At 38.2% G+C, this 21168-nt stretch overlaps 1 protein-coding gene across 1 annotated transcript in view; it reads left to right on the top strand.

The window, feature by feature from the left end:
• The window catches only part of SLC16A10 (solute carrier family 16 member 10), a 112095-nt gene that overhangs the window by 61184 nt on the left and 29743 nt on the right, over positions 1 to 21168 (top strand). The window contains exons 2-3 of the mRNA XM_081530584.1: positions 6438 to 6582; positions 11584 to 12046. Of these exons, the coding sequence (XP_081386710.1) occupies positions 6438 to 6582; positions 11584 to 12046 (608 nt within the window). The remainder of the gene's footprint in view (positions 1 to 6437; positions 6583 to 11583; positions 12047 to 21168) is intronic.

Below are 21168 nucleotides of genomic sequence, written 5' to 3'. Positions count from 1 at the left end.
TTTTAATATATCTTATAATATATATTATTATATATAATATTATTTATATTATTTATTATATATAACTATATATTATATATAGTTATATATATAGTTTATAATTTATTGTTTTTTAAAATTTGTATTTAATTTGTACTTTTATGGTTGCCTTACTTTAACTGCTAACAGTTACACAGTATTTGAATTGAATTTGTATTTATGCTTAACCACATTGATTGTTACTTTATAAAAAAGATTTTCCTACCTGGTCTTTTTTTTGGATGTTTCTCTCTGTTAACATCAAACACACACATTCAAATAAGAGTGTACAAACACACTCTAAAGTCTCCCTTTCTTTCTTGTTTTTTTTTTTTTTTTTAAGGGAAAATGGACGTTATGTAATAGCTAACTTGAATCCTATAGAAGTGCAAACAACCTCAAAATCAATTCATTACCTACATAGGTATGCCACTCTACAACAACAGTAAATATATAAAAGTACAATTCGTTGAGAAATACTGTTAATGCCAAACAGGTCTACTATGAAGTCATTAGCATTTTAAAATATCTGAATTTTATTACTAACATAATCTACATACATTTTAAAAACAGTATTCCAGATAAGAAGATACAGCAGTATGTAACAAGCTTTGCTGATGAGGGATTCTAAGCTGGTAAATTTTCAGGAGATTTTTAATCCCTTCTTTATTACACATTTTTTGAAATCTATGTCTCTTAAGACATTTAGCACTTTCTACATGGTGTTCTGGTTGGACCTCTATTTCCATATGTATATTACTAGATGGAAATTATTGGAAGATAGAAAAATATTTTAGTTGTTTTAATCTTCTCAGGAGCCTATGATAGTGCCGAGAGCATACATAATAGGCACTTTTACTTGGAATGGAGAGATTGTTGTTATTCCATATTTTAAATAGTATCTCTTCCATTGGAAAATATTTGCTCTTCAACAGTATTAGGAAACCCAGTGTGGATGTTTGATCAAATTACATGGAGGGATTAGGGCTAGTTTGCATTTTTTAAACAAAATTTTACCATGCTGAATAGAGTGACTATGTCTTTCAGTTTCTCAGTTTCTATTATTAATAGTAATCGTAGTCACACTTGGAAGGGTCAGAAGTGAACAACAGGCTCTTTTATTTTTATGGTGTATAGCATAATTTGTAAAACCTTAGATTCTTTGTTATGCCATGTTAAAATTTTACAAAAACAGTGCCAAGTAATAGATTCATTCAAATATTAATATTTTTGGTCACGTAATCTATGACAGAAGCAGGAATATACAATGGAAAAAAGACAGTCTCTTCAGTACGTGGTGCTGGGAAAACAGGACAGCTACATCATGAGAAATGCTGGGCTGGAAGAAACACAAGCTGGAATCAAGATTGCTGGGAGAAATATCAATAACCTCAGATACGCAGATGATACCACCCTTATGGCAAAAAGCGAAGAAGAACTAAAGAGCCTCTTGATGAAAGTGAAAGAGGAGAGTGAAAAAGTTGGCTTAAAGCTCAACATTCAGAAAACTAAGATCATGGCATCCGGTCCCATCACTTCATGGGAAATAGATGGGGAAACAGTGGAAACAGTGTCAGACTGTTTTTGGGCTCCAAAATCACTGCAGATGGTGATTGCAGCCATGAAATTAAAAGACGCTTACTCCTTGGAAGGAAAGTTATGACCAACCTAGATAGCATATTTAAAAGCAGAGACATTACTTTGCCAACAAAGGTCCGTCTAGTCAAGGCTATGGTTTTTCCAGTGGTCATGTATGGATGTGAGAGTTGGACGGTGAAGAAAGCTGAGCACCAAAGAATTGATGCTTTTGAACTGTGGTGTTGGAGAAGACTCTTGAGAGTTCCTTGGACGGCAAGAAGATCCAACCAGTCCATCCTAAAGGAGATCAGTCCTAGCTGTTCATTGGAAGGACTGATGTTGAAGCTGAAACTCCAATACTTTGGCCACCTCATGCGAAGAGTTGACTCACTGGAAAAGACCCTAATGCTGGGAAGGATTGGGGGCAGGAGGAGAAGGGGATGACAGAGGATGAGATAGTTGGATGGCATCACTGACTCTATGGACATGGGTTTGGGTGGACTCCAGGAGTTAGTGATGGATAGGGAGGCCTGGCGTGCTTCGATTCATGGGGTTGCAAAGAGTCGGACACGACTGAGTGACTGAACTGAACTGAACTGAACATGTAAAAGAATGAAATTAAAACACTTCCTAATACTACATACAAAAATAAGCTCAAAATGGGTTAAAGACCTAAATGTAGGACCGGACACTACCGAGCTCTTAGAGAAGAACATAGACAGAACACTCTTTGACAAGATCTTTTTTGATCTACCTCCCAGAATAATGAAAATAAAAGTAAAAATAAACAAGTGGGATCTAATTAAACTTAAAAGCTTTTGCATAGCAAAGGAAACCATAAACAAAACAATAAGGCAGCCCTCAGAATAGGAGAAAATATTTCAAACAAAGCAACCGACAAGGGACTAATCTCCAAAATATGCAAAGAGCTCATGTAGCTGAATATCAAAAAAACAACCCAATTAAAAAATGAGCAGAAGATCTAAATAGACATTTCTCCAAAGAAGACATATGGATAGCCAGAAAGTACATGAAAAGATGCTCAACATCACTATTAGAGAAATGCAAATCAGAACTACAATGAGGTATTACCTCACAGCAGTCAGAATGGCCATCATCAGAAATCTACAAACAGTAAATGCTGGAAAGCATGTGCAGAAAAGGGAACTCTCCTACACTGTTGGTGGGAAGGTCAATTGGTACAACCACTATGGAGAACAGTATGTTGTATGGGGCTTCCTTAAAAAGCTAAAAATAGAACTACCACATGACCCAACAATCGCACTCCTGGGCATATACCCAGAGAAAACCATAATCTGAAAAGATACACACACCCCAGTGTTCCCTGCAGCACTGTTTACAATAGCCAGGGCATGGAAGCAACCTAGATGTCCATCAACAGAGTAATGGTTAAAGAAGATATGGTACATATACACAATGCAATATTAGTCAGCCATAAAAAGAATAAAACAATGTCATTTGCAGTGACGTGGATTTACCTAGAGATTATTATCCTGAGTGAAGTAAGTCAGATACAGAGAGACAAATATCATATGATATCACTTATATGTGAAATATAAAAGAAGAGTATAAATGAACATATTTATGAAACAAAAATAGAGTCATGGATGTAGAAAACAAACTTATGATTACCAGGGGGTGGGGGGATAAATCGGCAGATTGGGACTGACATACAAACACTGCTGTATATAAGCTAGATAACTGATAAGAACCTGCTGTATAGCACAGAGTCCTCTACCCAATATTCTCTAATGGCCTATATGGGAAAAGAATCAAAAAAAAAAAAGTGAATATATGTATAACTGACTCACTTTGCTATATGTCTAAAACTAACACAACATTATAAATCAACTATACTTCAATAAAAATTTTCTAAAAAGAGAATTTCTTCAATTCCCTGGTAGTCCAGTGGTTAGGATTCCCCTGCTTCCATTGTAGGGGAACTAAGATCCCTCAAGCTGTGCAGTGCAGCCAAAAAAAAAATGATGGGAATTTAGCTGAGGCATTAAGGTACAGAAGTGTGAAATTCAAAAGTGGGATAGTTCATGTTCAAGGATCAGTTAGAGGCTCTAAAATCCAGAAGGATATTTATGGGTCAAGGAAGAGCATTTTGTGAAGATTCTTTTATGAAATTATGCTGTGGCTTCCTTCCACCCCACCCCTCCTGGGAGAAGTTGGGGTACACTCTCACTTGATAACCTAGTGAGAGGAGCTTTTAGAGGGACTACTTAGAGGTTTAAAGAATTCTCTTCATTAAAAAAAAAAAAAAAGAATTCTCTTCAGTTAGGGGATACAGAGGACTGAGGTCTGAATCCCGTGAGACATCCAACAAGGAGAGAACTGCAGCTGGCCGACTGCTCCCACAGCAAGAGGAGGGCTGTGTGGAATTTGCCCACACTCCAGTGTTTGTCAGGGCAGAGGAAACATGAATATTTCCTGCAGAGCAGAGGCAGGCTGAGTGGAAGAGAGAGGAGCTGTTTTGATCCCTGCCCAAATAAACCGTCTAGAAGGGCAACAAGGCTCCAACAGTGAGTCTTTTAAGTGACAGCCAGAAAGCCAGGAGGAGAATGAACTGTCCTTGTCTGTGGAGCTGTAGCCAGAAGGAACTCTGAGGTGAGACTTGGAAGAACCCGTGGAAGTGCAGCTGAGGGAAAGCGTCCGCTTCGGACATCACCATTCAGGCCTTTTGGCAGGACCTGTTAAGTAAGAGTCTCCTTGCCTTGTCTCTGAGAAGCCCTCTGTCTCGTGCCCGCCCACTCTTTGGAGAGAACAATAGCTAGGGAGGGGAAGAAGGGGCATGGAAAAGAGACAAAGCTGATCTTCCTCTCCTCCAGAGTACAAAAGATTTGATTACCTAGTGAAGGTTAGTTTGTAATCTAAAGCAACTGAAGCCTTTCTGTTACTCAGCACTGGCTACAAGGATCATGTGGGCCTGCTGAAGTGTTCATGCAGTGGCAGGGGAACATTTTCTCCATATGTGCATTTTAAGACGATAGTCGAGACAAAAGTAAAGTTGTATTTGATTATAACTTGCAATTAGTGCTTGTTCAGTGGACATAAGATTCTGTAAAAAATTTTCACATTTGGTGTTACAGGAGACCAACATGTAGATAATGCATAAAGACTTGTTTTTCTTCTTGAAACATGCCTTGACTTCTTTGAACATTAGTGCAAGATAAATATTTGCTCTTGGATTTCTTAATGTGATTTCCTGTTTAGTGTTCGCATTTCACTTAATTGTCAAGTACCTTCATCCAAAAATAAAGGTTAGGATGCTGTTCTTCTAGTCTGACCAGACTGGTTTAGGTTGTTTCATCAACATGACAGATGGCTAAATTTTTTCTGAATGAGATTAAATGATTAAAAATCACTAACATTTGTATATAACATGTACTGAAAAAGTCATACTCTCCTTGAGCGGGTGCATCTGGGGCTGTGGTTATGCTAATATCTGGCCCATCACCTCTCTCCTGTCCACTTCTGAATCCCTCCCACCAACACCTAAGCTAAGCCTGAATTGTTTGTACAGTCTCTTCATTGTGTTTTGTATCCTTTCTGGTAAGGGAAGAAAGGAAGGAAATTATGGCTGATCAAATATACATAATTAAAAAATAATTTAAAATGTAATAAGGCAAAGAATTAAATGAAATTGTTAGTCTGATGATTTGGATACCATTATTAGCAAATAGTCATTTGTACAGGGTCTGTCTGGACTTAACTTCCTTTGCTAAGGAAATAGAGTGATTTACCAGTAAGCTGTCAGAGCTGGGTGGAATGCTGGAGATCATTTCATTTTATAAGAATTTGTTGTTGTTGTTAAAACTCTGCATTATTAAGCACTCTGTGCTAGATGTGGAGTTTTAGACATATTTTCTCTAATCTTTAATAATTCTGGAAGATCTGTGTTCAATCCCCTCTCAAGGTGAGAAAACAGACTCAGAGGAAATGACTTACCAAAGAATTTGTTGGATAGTTCTAGAGCTGGGGACTTGAGGGATTTGTTTGTTTTATAGCTCATGTTCACTTAGGGCTTACTAGTTCATTATACCTTTTAAGAATTTACAGACTCAGTGTCTTACAAGATCACTCATTTCTTTGGCACAAATTTATGATCATTTGTATTCAGCATGTCTCGCTCTTGCTTTCCTATTGTTTTTGTCTTTACAGTATCAGAACAGGAAATTATGACCTGATTCTTAAATCTTTTCTATTGTGAATGATAACATACTTTCAAAAAAGAAGATAAACTGTGTGTATGGCTTTATGAATAAAGTGAATATACAGTAACCATTATGTAGGTCAACAAATTGCCTGTGTGGATTTGATTCCTTAAACAAAAGCACAAAGCCCGGACTCTAGGCAGGTGTTTGATTCTTAACTACTGTGCCCATATGGTTATAACTTCTTTTCTTCAAGTTTCACCACTGTTGAGTTCGGTGGTCATCATTTCTTTGCAGTTTGATCACCTAGGCATGGGTTCCTAAATATATCTCAATTTTTAAAGACAGATTTCTTTCCACAGATTAGAAGTTGCTTAAAACCATAGATATCAGGATAGAGATTAGCTCCCAGGAGAATGTTTGATTTATTTAAGGATACAAACTTTTTTCAGAAGTTCCACTAAACACAAATAATTGCTTTGTTAATTATGATGAGTACTTGCCAACCCTTTGATCAGATTTGTTACTTATTCTAACTTCCCCCCGTTCATCAATCCTGCACTGGTACTTTTCTCAATATGTCTTACATTCTTATCTGTGGGATAAGAACAACTAGAATTCCCCGTGTCATAATGTCCCCCATCTCCCCCTCTTTTGCAGCATGGGTTAGTTCTCTCTCCATGGGGATGATTTTCTTCTGCTGCCCGATTGTCAGCGTCTTCACAGACATATTTGGTTGTCGGAAAACAGCTGTCGTGGGCGCTGCTGTTGGATTTGTTGGACTCATATCAAGTTCTTTTGTAAGGTAAGGACTTGGTTTCTTCATGTTGCTTTTCAAAATCTGTGAGCCATCTTCCAGACTTCCTTTCAGAAACTTTGCTGTTTACAAGGCATAAAAGTCCTCCTTTTCAGTGCTTAAAACTTGAAGCAGTGTCACTTATGCACTGTCCACAGCAGCAAATCAGAGCTTGTAAATTTGAATGCTTTTGCTTGCAGTGCCTCAGAGTGAGATGCCAGTCAGGGTACATGTGTTCCCTGGAGCCAAGAAAAAATATTTCTCCTTTTGTTTTTTTCCATTCATGGAAAAATCCCAAAGAACTCAAATTCTAGCAGTAAAGTTGTCTAAAGCAATGGCCTTAATTTAAGATCAACTCATTCTGAGGCCCAAAGCGTACAAGAGATGATATTTTGAAGTGGTTGTTCATAGGCTTGATGTGGACTATTTTTATTAATGAGATCTTGACTTTGCTGTTTATTTCAACCTACGTAGAGAATTCCTGCCTGTGCTTTTTTTTGGGGGGGGGAGCGGGGAGGGGGAAATAACAGTGCTGAAATTTAAAAAGATCATGACAAAATGAAGTGATCAATTGCAGCTTAAAATAAAAATTCCCATCAATACATTTTCCCCTGTGTCTATTAGAAGCACTGCAGAGAGCTGACGGGCACAGTTACCGTGGAAGCACCTCTCTCTCCAGCTCCTATTTTACCTGTAAATCCTCTTTTCATTGTCAGGATAATCCCCAGATAGAGAAACACTGGTTTAATGGGTAGCTCTGGCTAACTGGCAGCACTTAACAGTGCTTAGATGATTTCCATCCTCTGTCTATTTTTGTGGTTTATCTTCATTTCCTGTCCCTTTCTCTTCCCTAGCTATCTTCGAGCTCTAGTTGAAAAGCATTATTGTAGTTACTAGGAAAAAAAAAATCAAACTTACATTGCTTGCCCTGTTTTTCTATTTTTTTTAATTTAAATTAAAAAAAGGTGTTTTTTTGCAATGTTGTGTTGGTTTCTGCTACACAACAATGCAAAACAGCCATAATTATACTTACATCCCTTCCCTCTCTAGCCTCCCTACCCCCCACCCCCATCCCATCCCTCCAGGTCATCACAGAGCACAAGACTGTGTTCCCTGTAGCACACAGCAACTTCTCACCAGCTATCCATCTTAACCTAATAGTTTATGTATGTTGATGCTGCTTTCTCCATTCACCCCACTCTCTCCCTCCGCCACTGTGTCCACAAGTCCATTCTCTACATTTGTGTCTCCATTCCTTCCCTGAAAATAGGTTCATCAATATCATTTTTCTAAATTCCATATAGTTAATATACTAGATTTGTTTCTCTCTTTCTGACTTACTTCACTCTGTATAACTCTAGGTTCATCTGCCTCACTAGAACTGACTTAAATTCGTTCTTTTTTATGGCTGAGTAATATTCCGTTGTGTATATATACCACATCCTCCTTATCCATTCATCTGTCAGGGGACGTCTAGGTTGTTTCCATGTCCTGGCTATTGTAAACAGTGCTGCTATGAACATTGGGGTACATGTATCTTTTTTGATGATGATTTTCTCAGGGTATATGCCCAGTAGTGGAGTTGCTGGGCCATATGGTAGATTTATTCCTAGTTTTTTCATATTGTTCTCCCTAATGGCTGTATAAGTTTACATTCCCACCAACAGTATAGGAGGGTTCCCTTTTCTCCACATCCTCTCCAGCATTTATTGTTGGTAGATTTTCTGATGCTGGCCATCCTGACTGCTGTGAGGGGATACCTCATAGTTTTAATTTGCATTTCTCTGTTAATTAATGATCTTGAGCATCTTTTCATGTGTTCATTGGCCATTGCCCTGTTTATTTTTTTTGTTTCTTTAATCTTTATTTTGGCCACACCACACAGCATGAGGAAGCTTAGCTTCCCAACCAGGGATTGAACCCAGGCCCCTATGTGAAAACTCGGAGTCCTTAATCACTGGGCCACCAGGGAAGTCCCACACTGTTTATTTTAAAATATTCAGAATCAACAGAATCCTTGGTTTACTGATTTTACCCTCACTCTCCCCACACATCCCTCTCCCTCAACTCTAAAGTGAGCCTCTTTTTTTCACCTTAGACATTTTATTTGGATTCTAAGCAATTATTTTTATTTCTCATTAGAAAATAAATATTCCACCTTTAAAGTTGCCTTTGTTCTTGTCTTCTAAAGTTGTTTTTTAAAGAAATAAAAACCCACTTTTGTTTGGGATAAGATTCTACTTAGGTAGTTCTGTGAGATCATTTACTTTTAGTTCTTCTTTATCTCTAATACAGTATTGTGTTCTTACTGCCTCATCAGATCCGCATGGTTCGGAAGCCTCCGGATACCCATTGTCAGTCAGTGACCTTAGCGTTTGCTGAAGTATTAACACTCGGGCTTTGGTGGAGAGAGAAACTAAGAGATAAGAAAACTCACATAACTTATTACCTAGTTTGGTAGACAAAATTCATATACACAAACCTACTTACAGCAAGCAATGTTTCTCAAACTTTTTTGACCACTGAGAAATAAAAATTATAAAATGTATTTTATGTGGCATAACTTATTACCTAGTTTGGTAGACAAAATTCATATACACAAACCTACTTACAGCAAGCAATGTTTCTCAAACTTTTTTGACCACTGAGAAATAAAAATTATAAAATGTATTTTATGTGGTGACCCAATTCTTTTTCTCTCTCTTCCTCCTCCATCCCCACCCCTGACTAAAACAACTGTCTTGAAGGGATCCTTACCTTACTCCATCAGATGCTCTCATATCTTCTAGTCAGTTTCATTATTTAACCCACTGATCAAAAGCTGCTGTACTTTAAGAGTGTACAGAGGAACAAGGGGAGATGTGGTATAAATTCCAAGTGTTGAAGAGTGGACTGACCTTCTTTTCCTCTAGTTCAAATTCTGCCTTCTTAAGAAAGCCTTCTTTAGCAATTCCAGGTTGCTGCATCAGTGTCTTTTCTTTGAATACTTTTCCCACGCATACTTGGTATCTTACTGATTTACACTGCATTTACTCAGTTGTCAAACTTCAACAATTTGAACTGTCTGTTACTAAAGTGAAAATTAGAAGTGAAGAAGGTTCCAGCAGCAGTGAAAATGCCATCACAAAGCTGATGTATTTTACTCTGTAGGAGAGATACAAGGCTAATCTTACCCAGCACTCCGTATTTAAATGGTGTGCAAAAGAATGTCTCGATTTATGTCCATGGCTCTCTGGTTTTCCAACTGACAGCTTTATAATAATGTAGTGTAACTATAGATATTGCCATTGTTTATGACAATACTGTGCTGTCAGTACTATTTTTAACATATACTTTGAAGAAGGCAGAGAAAAATGTATTTAGATTTTTCCTTTAAAATTGTTAAAGTAAATTGGCACCTTAAGAAATTTGTTGCAGTTATCTGGAAAAATACTTATGTGAAAATGTGAAAAAACTGATGCAGGATGAGTGAAATATTATTTATATTTTGTTTTACCTTGTTATTTCAGGTAGGTGTCTTGTTTCACTAAGCAGACTAGAAGTAGGGCTTAACCACGTTTAAAATATTTTTTTCACCAAGTATCTGGAACACAGTAGCTGTTAAATATGTTTATTGAATAAGAGTGGGGTTTTGGTAAAGAGTGATCAGAGTGAGGTAAGATTAATTTGGGAGAATTAGGGACTGGCTCTTGAGCTTGATTTGAAGATGGTTCTTACGTAGATTAATAGGTGGGGAAAGGGCATCTCAGAGTGAGAGGACTGCCAGCCTGCCTTAATTTTATCAGATTCTAGAGTTCCTTGTGATTACCTCAGCATATTGCTAGGCTACAATTATTGTTCAAAATTTAATTATTAACCAACTTTATCTATCTTAGTTTCTAATAAAGAGCTTACCTTTACTACTGATACACAGCCTTCTGAATTTTCAAAAGAAAAAAAACTTCAGCATTCTTTTACTCCTTATTGTTTCAAAGAATGTAATGCTATGTTCCTTTACTTTCTTTTTTTAAAAATTTCCTCCACTTTGCAGCCTCCTCTTGCTTCAGCCCTCTCTTTTCTTTTGTTCATTTTCTTTTTGTTGTTGTTGCACTGTTCAGCTTGTGGAATCTTAGTTCCCTGACCAGGGATCGAACCCAGGTCTTTGGCAGTGAGAGTGCTGAGTCCTAACCACTGGACTGCCAGGGAATTCCCTATGTTCCTTTGCTTGCATCAGAAGTATGTAATTAAGTTATTTGGTTAAATATAGAATTCTTAACCCTTGATTATTTTTGTTGAGACTTGCCTGGTCCTAAAGCTTACAAACTGGTATCAGTAGTGAATGCCCTTCATTTAGTAGTCCTGCAGTCAGAATATGATTTCTCATTATCTTGCACAACACTGAGAACAGTGCAGCTCAGGGCGAAGGTTGGTCTGCAGCCCTTAGGCCAGCAAAATGCAACAGACACACAACTGCTTCTCCGTGCAAACGTTCCTCGCATAAGCCTGGGGAGAAAATATCAAACATAGCCTTCTCTTTGAGTAGATTGCTGATTAATAAGTCCCTGGGAAAATTCCATTAAGGAAAAGAGTTTTCATAGTTAAATTCTACTTTTTAAAAGCTTTTATTGAGACTAGGTTTTTTTTTTTTTTTTTGGTAGTTTAATCATTGTCAGTGTCACTGAGGCCCTTCCTGGCACCACTCTTATTTCTCAGTTGGAGAGCATCACAGTTTTTACCCAGTGCTGCATGGTTTGCCTGAAAGTCGATAGAAAGAGGAGGAGGGATCAAATCACTGAGGACCTTAATGATCATTTTTCACATATTAAGGCATTTTTTATTATCTGTTCAGATGAAATTAAAATACTGTAGTGTTGTATTCTTATTAAGATTTTAACCTCTGTTTTTGGTTAATTTTTATTTGTAGAAAATATGTTGATTAACTGAAACCCACTTTGACCATAAGGCTTTATTCTCCCAAGCACACGATAAAAATAATGAAAGCTGCTCTACATCTTTTTCATCTTCGCACAGCTCCATTGAGCCTCTGTACCTGACCTATGGAATCATATTTGCCTGTGGCTGCTCCTTCGCCTACCAGCCTTCCTTGGTCATTTTGGGACACTATTTCAAGAAGCGCCTTGGACTGGTGAACGGCATCGTCACCGCCGGCAGCAGCATCTTCACAATTTTGCTGCCTTTCCTTTTGAGGGTTCTGACCGACAGCGTGGGCCTCTTCGACACCCTCAGGGTCCTCTGCATCTTCATGTTTGTTCTCTTTCTGGCTGGCTTCACTTATCGACCTCTTGCTTCCAGTGCCAAAGATAAAGATGGTACAACCAAAGGAGGCAACAGACTCTCCCTCTTTTCCAGGAGAAAGTTCAGTCCTCCAAAAAAAATTTTCAATTTTGCCATCTTCAAGGTGACAGCATATGCAGTGTGGGCCATTGGAATACCACTTGCACTTTTTGGGTACTTTGTGCCTTATGTTCACTTGGTGAGTACGCCTCTCTGGCTTTGCTGGTAACGGATATTATTATTTCATACAGAAAAGCTTCTCAGAAGAGCAAGAGAGCTCCGATTGAAGTTGGCCTTAAATGTTACCCTGGTTGTAATTCAGGGACTCTTGAAAGTCAAGGTCTTCTAAGACAAGGTCAGCACAGTCATCCGATCATTAAATAGAGAATATGTTTCATGGTATGCTTTGGTATTTAAAAGATTGCCAAACCTACACAAACAAAACCAACTTTGTTTTTTTTTTTAAAGAACATTAAATTGTTGGAACAAATGTCATCTATTCAAAAAAAGTTGACAGGTCACTTTTTGTTCAAGTGGCTTATTAATCATAATCAGGGACAAAGATGGTGCAATGATTTTGTCAACACCAATAAATTATTTTTCAACCAAAGGGTGCAAAAATTAGGTAAATAGTAAAGCCAGTGGCTTTGACACAAAGAAGCACTTTGTCTACGTGTCAGATACTTCTGAAAAAATGGGAATTCCATTTGGAGGATTATTTGAGAAATAACAAGAGAAAGCAAGGGTTTCGTAGAAAATTAGGATTTCAAGTGCTCCGGCACTTTATATTGCTTATTTATATTGCAAAGGCAAATTTCAACCTCTTTCTAATAAGAGTAAACAGTGTCTAAAGTATTTGCCCCTGGCAAAATTTGCTCAAAAGTGCTTATTATTATGTTTCTTCCTTTATTCTTATTGTTATGACTGAAAATGTATTTATAGTTCAACATAGTTGATAAATGATAAACAAAAATAGTTCTAGGATAAGTTTTTCTTTTATGTGTATACTGTGTTTGTGATTTGGAGTTTTTCTAGCTTTTAGTCAACTTTTGGACGCTTGTGCAATTTTTCTTTAGTTAAAATTCTGGCGCAATTTGGCAGTGTAGTTCAGAGAATTACTGGGGTCAAGGGGTCAGCTAGTAAATGACATCATCAATCCTTTGTGGATCTAAGATAATTTGAATTCTTAATTCTCCTATTCTCTTTTTGCCAGAGGTTTTAAGGAGGCAGCTGGGATGATCAATGGGGAGACAAGGAGAGGACTAGTTTTTAGGACTCTGAACCAGGAGGCATTTTGCAGAGACTGAGTTACTAGGTAAAATGACCTGGTACGTGACGCCTGTCACGTATGAAGTCTGTGGCTACATCTTGATCTGAGAGTCCATTTTCACTCTTTTAGGAAGACATAGTTAAACCATCTGAAAATAATTTAGAATGTATGCATATATATACATAGATCCATTGTGGGAAGATCAACCTTACCAGCTACTTCTTCCATAGCTTCTGTAGATACGAAAATATTTGTTGTATCCTTTTCAGAGATGAGTAGATTTTTTAAAAAATTTCTGTTACTGTCACGTGAAAACACTTAGAGAAATCAATATCTCAGCTTTGCTGCTGCTGCTGCTAAGTCGCTAGTACCTGACATTTACCAAAGGACAAGTGGTAGTTGATTATCTAATTATTTCTGGTAATTTCTAGTAATGTAATTTGTAAATTAATTTACATATATTATTTCATTTGACCTTCACAGTAAACTTGTGAGGTAGGCAGAATAAATAATATTAGCTCATGATTTACAGGCTGGAAAACAGATCCACCATTAACAAAGATTTTGAGCAGCTTCCCCAGAATCATGGCAGAGCAGGGGCTGGTTCCCTCCTGCTGTATTTACCTGGAGAACATACCTGGCATGGTCTTCCTCGCATACCAGCTCCCGTCCCCAGATATACCACTGGATACATCCATTGTATTGAAGGGGGAGTGCGTGTTCCCTAAGAAATTTCATAAATGTGTTATTGGTCTTTTTCTTAAAGTAAATGAAATTTCATAATGAGTAATGAGTTAGATAGTGTTATAGTTACTACTGTCATCAGGAGGCTGTAAATCAGATTGTACACAGAACAACAAGGTCTCTGTTAACTCAGATAACAAACCAGGCTTTATTCTGCTCTCCCTCCTTCCAGGCATGTTTTCTTAGAAAATGTGATATTTTTTCATTTGGGATTTTTCTCCCTTTCGAACTCTTATGGCACTAAAGCCCTGGTGGAGAGGAAACACCAGTTAAATGCCGTGCAGGTGGTTTAAATCTCATGTTTGATGAGCACATGGAGTTTATCACTGCATTGTAGTTTAAGGTTTGGATTAGGGATATTCGATAGTCAATCCAGACTTCATGTAGTGGGACACCACTTCCCTCCTTAGAGGAGGGGAAAGGTGTCTAAAATCTTTCCAAGAACTGGTAAGATAGTGTTCAATTCATGTTGAATGTTGAAGGGAAAATGCCTGTAAGGCATAAGAACCTGTGCTGAAGGAGCATAAAATCTACTCTGAGTAGTAATACTGACAGCTATAGTTTATAAAGGAATTTTACATACATTACCTTATATAATCTTCACCATAGTGCAGTACCTGTAGTGTATCATCCTTATTTCATGAATGAGGCACTGAGAGGTGTAAAAACTTGTCCAGGGTCACAAGACACAGTGACTGGTAATTATTAGTGTAATACTTCCATGCAAGAGGCATAGTGAGTAAAACAGATGCTGGTTTTGTCCCTTTATACTTGTGTAACCTTAGGTAACAGACTCTAACCATCAATTTCAACATCTATAAAATAGGGATAAATCTAGTTTTGCAGAATTGTTGTAAGGATGACAAAAAAAATGTATGTAAAGCATCTCTCCAGTTCTGGTATAAAAATGAGTTATTCAAATTTAAGATGACATGATGGTGAATTGTCTGGTTTTAGTGGAAGAGTCAAAGGAGAAAGATGGTATCTTTTTGGAAGTGTTTAGTAAAAGCTTCATAGGATTGGAATTGGTCCTTAATCATGATCTTTGCTTTTAAAACTACATCTTTAATTAGGGAACAAATTTCTCTATCTAGGTCTCCTTTGAAGGATTCAGAAATACAGTGAAGTGCTTTCATGGTTATGTTAAAAATTCTAAGGTCACTTGCTTATTAGACTATGTGTGATGATTTGAGAGAAAATATGTATGCTTTGTGGCATTCCTACTCTCAGAGCAAGGTTGAAAGTTTTCTTTTAGTAGTTGATTTTTAAAAATGAAGACTCATATTGCTTACTAGAAGGGGTCAAATGATCTCTTTTAAGTCTTCCCAGTTGTAATCTCTATTGTGAGGGTATGAACCTTTTTTCTTCTAGTTTTATTGAGATATGATTGTCATACAGCACGTTATAAGTTTAAGGTATACAGCATAATGATTTGAATTGTATAGATCATGAAATGAATATCATAACAAGTTTAGTAAACATCCCCTATCTCATAGATAGAAAATTAAAGAAATAGAGTAAGGGTACAAATCTTATAGATTAATTTTGATGAGATATAACTTTCCAAATAACCATTCCCAATTGCAGCTGCTTTAGTTTTTCTGAATTGTCTTTTTTTCCCCGAGAGTTGTTTTGTTTTGTTTTCTAGGTTAAGGTTTTTTTTTTTTTTTAACTTTTTATTTTATATTGGAGTATATAGTTGATTATCAATGTTGTGTTGGTTTTTTAGGTGTACGGCAAAGTGGTTCAGTTATACATGTATCTATTCTTTTTCAAATTCTTTTCCCATTTAGATTGTTACATAATATTGAGCAGAGTTCTCTGTGTCATTGTTGGTTATCCATTTTGTCTTATTTTTTATTTTTTCTAAACTTTATTTTGTCTTGGGGTATAGCCAATTAACAATGTTACAGTAGTTTCAGGTGAACAGCAAAGGGACTCAGCCATACAGATTACATGTATCCATTCTCCCCCAAACTCCTCTCCCATCCAGCCTGCCACATAACATTGAGCAGAATTCCATATTGCTGTTTAGTAGGTCCTTGTTGGTTATCCATTTTAATTATAGCAGTGTGTACATGTCAATCCCCAACTCCCTTACTACGCCTTCCACGCTGTGTTTCCTGTGTTTCCTCTCTGGTAACTGTAAGTTCATTCTTTAAGTCTGTGAGTCTGTTTTTGTTTTGTAAATAAGTTTATTTGTGTAATTTTTTTAGATTCTGTGACATCATATTTGTCTTTCTTTGTCTGACTTACTTCACTCATTATGACACTCTAGGTCCGTCCATGTTGCTGCAAATGGCATTATTTGATTCTTTTTAATGACTGAGTAATATTCCATTGTATGTATGTCCCACATCTTCTTTATCCACTCCTCTGTCGGTGGACATTTGGGTTGCTTCCATGTCCTGGCTATTGTAAACAATGCTGCTAATAACACTGGGGTGTATTTTTCCTTTCGGAGGATGTTTTTCTCTGGTTACATGCCCAGGAGTGGGATTGCTGAGTCATATGGTAGTTCTATTTCAGTTTCTTAAGGAGCCTCCATACTATTCTCCATAGTGGCTGTACCAGTTTACATTCCCACCAACAGTGCCAGAGGGTTCCCTTTTCCACACGGTCTCTCCAGCATTTATTGTTTGTAGCTTTTTGATAATGGCCATTCTGATTGATGTGACGTGACACGTCACTGTAGTCTTGGTTTGCATTTCTCTAATAATTAGTGATGTTGAGCATTTTTTGTATGCCTCTTGGCCATTTGTCTATTAATATTTCTTTGGAGAAATGTCTGTTTGGATCTTCTGCCTGTTTTTAGATTGGGTTATTTGGTTTTTTTTTATTTGAGCTGCATGAGCTGTTTGTATATTTTGGAGATTAATCCCTTGTAGGTCACTTGGATTAAGTTTTTATGGCTTATTCTTCTTAGTTTTTCTTCACTAGCTTCCAGAAACATAATATGCTGTTAGTTTTTCTCCTGCCTCTCCATCATTCCTCTTATTAATAGTTTCTTTCCTCTGGTTCTTTCTTTTTCACCCTGACTCTGAATATCAAGGGACTTGCCTCTTGATCTTTTCCTATATTAATTCCAAATGATGATTTCATCTAATTTCCTGAGTTCAGATATCATGTATATGCCAGTGGCTCAAAATTTATATTAATTTAGTCCAAACCCCTTTTCTGAGTTCTTCACTAAACTTTTATAGCCAACTGCTTACTTAATATCTCCACTTGGAGGATTGCTGGATGTTTCAGACTTAACATGTCCAGGCCTGAAGGTTATCCCCTGTCCTCCAAACCTGTTCTGCTCTCAGCCATCCTTATCTCAGGAGATGGCAATTCCATCAGGCCCCAAACCTTGGAGGCGTCCTTGGCACCTCTTTCTTTCACACCACACTCCTGATCCAGACCAGAAATCTTGGTGGTTCTCCTTTCAAGATATATTTAGAATCTGTACACTTCTCAACATCATCATTACTATCCCTCTGACTGGGCCAGCATCATCCCTAGCCTGGATCACTGTAATAGACTCCTATTTGTTCTCCCCACCTTCTCCCTTGCCCTGCTGCAGTCTATACGCAGAAACCACAGGTATTCTCTCAACACAAGTCTCTCAGAATCTTTTAGTGGCTCCTCATTGCTCGGAGCGGAGAAGGCAATGGCACCCCACTCCAGTACTCTTGCCTGGAAAATCCCATGGACAGGGGAGCCTGGTAGGCTGCAGTCCATGGGGTCGCTAAGAGTCGGACACGACTGAGCGAGTTCGCTTTCACTTTCCACTTTCGTGCATTGGAGAAGGAAATGGCAACCCACTCCAGTGTTCTTGCCTGGAGAATCCCAGGGACGGGGGAGCCTGGTGGGCTGCCGTCTATGGGGTCGCACAGAGTCGGACACGACTGAAGCTACTTAGCAGCAGCAGCAGCAGCAGCAGCATTGCTCGGAGAGTAAAAAGTAATGTCCTTCTGGTGGCTCTCAATGTAGGGTAAGGAAATTAGAGAAAGCGAGGTTCGGAGAAAGAATGAGACTGGCACTTTATAAGAACAAATAACCTTTAGTGAGGTGAGGAGGGGCAGCAGTCAGATTAGTGAGCTGCTGCACTAACCCAAGAAAAGAGTAAGTATATATAGGCATATATGTGGAAATCTACTGTCTTAAGGGGGCCTGTTCTTCTCCAAGGTTGTTCAGATTAGTTATCTCTTAAAGGGCTGGGGCAAGCAATTCTGGAGATGGGCCAGAGGCTGGGACTGTCTGGGAGCTGGGTGTAATCAATCTTAATGTCCATTTTTTTCTTCGGGTGAGAGAGTTCTTTGTTTTATATTGAGTGGTGGGGAGGACCCGGAGGGGAGTTTTAACTCCAGGCTATTTTGAGGGCCTAACTTTCCTTCACTCAAAGTCCTCCATGGTCTGTCCCCTCCTGTCTCTGATCTCATCTGGCCCATCCCCCTCACACACTCTGCACTCACCACTCTGCTGTCTTTCCTGTTCACCTTTTAATGAGGCTTGCCCTGACCACCTGGTTAAAACTCCCTTCCTCCATTTCCCCTCCACACACTCCCAGACTCTCTCACACTGCTGTTTCTTTGTCATACCTTCTAATGTGTTACATAACTTAATTGTGATGGTGATTGTTTGTTCTCTATGTGTATACTTCTGCTAGAATGTAAATGTGGAGGCCAACCAAGGGTCCTTCTCTGTCTTGTTCAATGAATGACCCCAAGCACCTAGCACAGTGCCTAACATGGCAGTGGGTGCTCAAATATTTGTTGAATGACTAAATATCTTATGGATAAATCAAAAGTGACACTGTATAAGCACTGTTCATCTTCTCTTCATTTTGATCTTTAAAATTCTCTACTATGATACTAGAATGATGTTTCACATGTTATACCTATAGGACATGATGGTATTCATATTCACTCCACAGTTAATCAATAAGCTCAAACTCAGCAGACTTCAGACTTAAGTACCACTAATGCCATTTGTTGATGGAGAAAAGAGTTGATGCGTTTTGCTTTTGATCTATAGCTACATATACACATTGAAATTGAAAATTTATAAATGGAAGAAATTTGTGTGTCTCTGTCACTGTTGTAAGTGTGTGGAAGGATGGAATGGCCATCCCCATTAACAAGGAAAGCTAGACAGTTGGTGTCTGCTCTCCTGCACAGCAGCTGAAAATCTTGCAGAGCCTTGGGTGGTGTGAGTGAGAGCAGAATGGGGATACAGGCCCAGAGCACTGACCACAGGGCCACATCAGTCAGATGCCTGATAAATGCCTGCAAATGACAACAATCATGCAACTCTTCTCAGTGGCATAGAACGTCCCATCCTCAGTACGAGAATGATGACTTCGTTTTTATCGCTTTTACATCTCTCCACCACTACTCGCCTTGAAAAGCAGCACTTGTGTTCTTTGACTCCAGAACACAGAGCAGTGAAGTTTTAGGTTTTAAGCTTTGACCCACATAGTTCTGTATCAGAGAGATGACTGACTCATGTGTTGAAATTTGTGTTTATTAGCTTATTTTCAAAAAACTCTATAAGATGCATCAGTTTCGTGGCAGATAGTAATTGTCCTCAAAAGAAGCTCTGATCTGGTACGAATATCCCACTTATCTGAGACTATGATTAAAGGCACCATTATTTGCCTGTTGACAGGGCAATTCAGTCGACACCAAGTCCAATTGTAATTGGGAACAAACAAGCTGTGTTTTTAAATTAGAAATGAAATCTGTAGGCAAACAAGCCAATCAATGGGGCACGTAAAACCTCAGGAGATATTTTATGGCTTTGACTAATGCCAGGTACTCCGTGGCTCAGTACTGGAATGCACCTGTTAGACTTCACTGGCCAGGTTACCACTGGCCATGTTGTAGACACAGCAGGAATATCGCTCCAAGGTAGAGCTCAGGGTGCTGAGCCGTGTAAATAGTAACAGCAGACATGCTCTTGTCTCTTTGTGGCTTCCTCAAACGGAGATTCAGGTGACATTTGTCAAGAATCTGTCATGTGCCAAGCATCTCCACAAAATCTCACATAACCATCACAAGGGTGAGGGTAATAAATGTCATAAATAATTATATACTTGGAACCAAGGAAGCGACTTTGCTAAATAAGCTATGCTTAGTCAAGGTCATGTACTGAGTTTGCTCACAGCTGGGATTTGAACATGGGTCTCAGACTCTGAGTCTTGTGTTCTTTTCGTAAAGAGTTTTCTGTTCCTTCTTTGGATCACCTGAGAGGTGGAGTGCTGCCTACCATCAGCCACACTGGGCCGGGACCAGGATTTTCTTTGGCTTGCGTGTTTCCCCTCTGTTCTATCAGAACTAAGCACAGAAGCAGGGCTGGACCATCCAGGCACTCAGAGGACGCCGCACAGCCGTGGAGAGGACTCCGAGCAAATGGGCTGATGTGAATGACAGGGTGTCATGTAACTGTTCTTTCAGCCCCTGTATCTCCTCTTTTGGTCTCTAGGACATTGTGAATATGAGAAAATCGAATTGCTTTTCTGTGACAAGCGGAACATGAAATATGCATAGTTTTTTGTTCAGTTTGTTTTTCTACAATAAACATTAAGCATAGCAGAAGAAAAAATGTACAGATGTACAAATTTATAGTAAAATGTACAAATGTATTTGATTGATAACAGAGTACTATTATAGGAAAATGCAAAGAAACAAATTGCTTGAATTTTAGAGTTACATATGAACTCTGAAGACACTGATAGATCTTTTAGTGTCCTGTGTGTGTATGTGCTAAGTCACTTCAGTCTTGTCCAACTCTTTGCGACCCTATGGACCGTAGCACACCAGGCTCCTCTGTCTATGTGATTCTCCGGGCAAGAATTCTGGAGTGGGTTGCCATGCTCTCCTCCAGGGGATCTTCCCAACCCAGGGGTCAAACCTGCGTCTCTTATGTCTCCTGCATTGGCAGTCGGGTTTTTTTCCTACTAGTGCCATATGGGAAGCCCTGTGAGGTTTCCTGAGAAGGCCCAAAAAGCATTGGAGAAACTGTTCCTTCTCTTGTCCCCTCCCCATATCTATAATGTTTTTTCTTTTTTTTTAAATTGAAGTATAGTTGATTTACAATATTACATTAGTTTCAGGTATACAACATAGTGATGCAATATTTTTATAGATTTAAAAAATCTATATAAATGTATTATAAATCAATATAAATTTATATAGATTATAAATTTATTATAAACTATATAAATTTATTTATAAATCTATAATAAAATTTATTATAAGATATTTAAAGTTATTATAAGATACTGGCTTTAGTCCCGGTGCTGTGTAGTATATCCTTGT

Source organism: Giraffa tippelskirchi, chromosome 9 (genome assembly GCF_054371585.1).
Source record: "Giraffa tippelskirchi isolate mGirTip1 chromosome 9, T2T-mGirTip1v1.2.pri, whole genome shotgun sequence".
In the NCBI taxonomy this organism is placed as follows: Eukaryota; Metazoa; Chordata; class Mammalia; order Artiodactyla; family Giraffidae; genus Giraffa; species Giraffa tippelskirchi.
The sequence above is the reverse complement of the archived record's forward strand: the minus strand, read 5'-3'. Positions and strand labels throughout refer to the sequence as shown.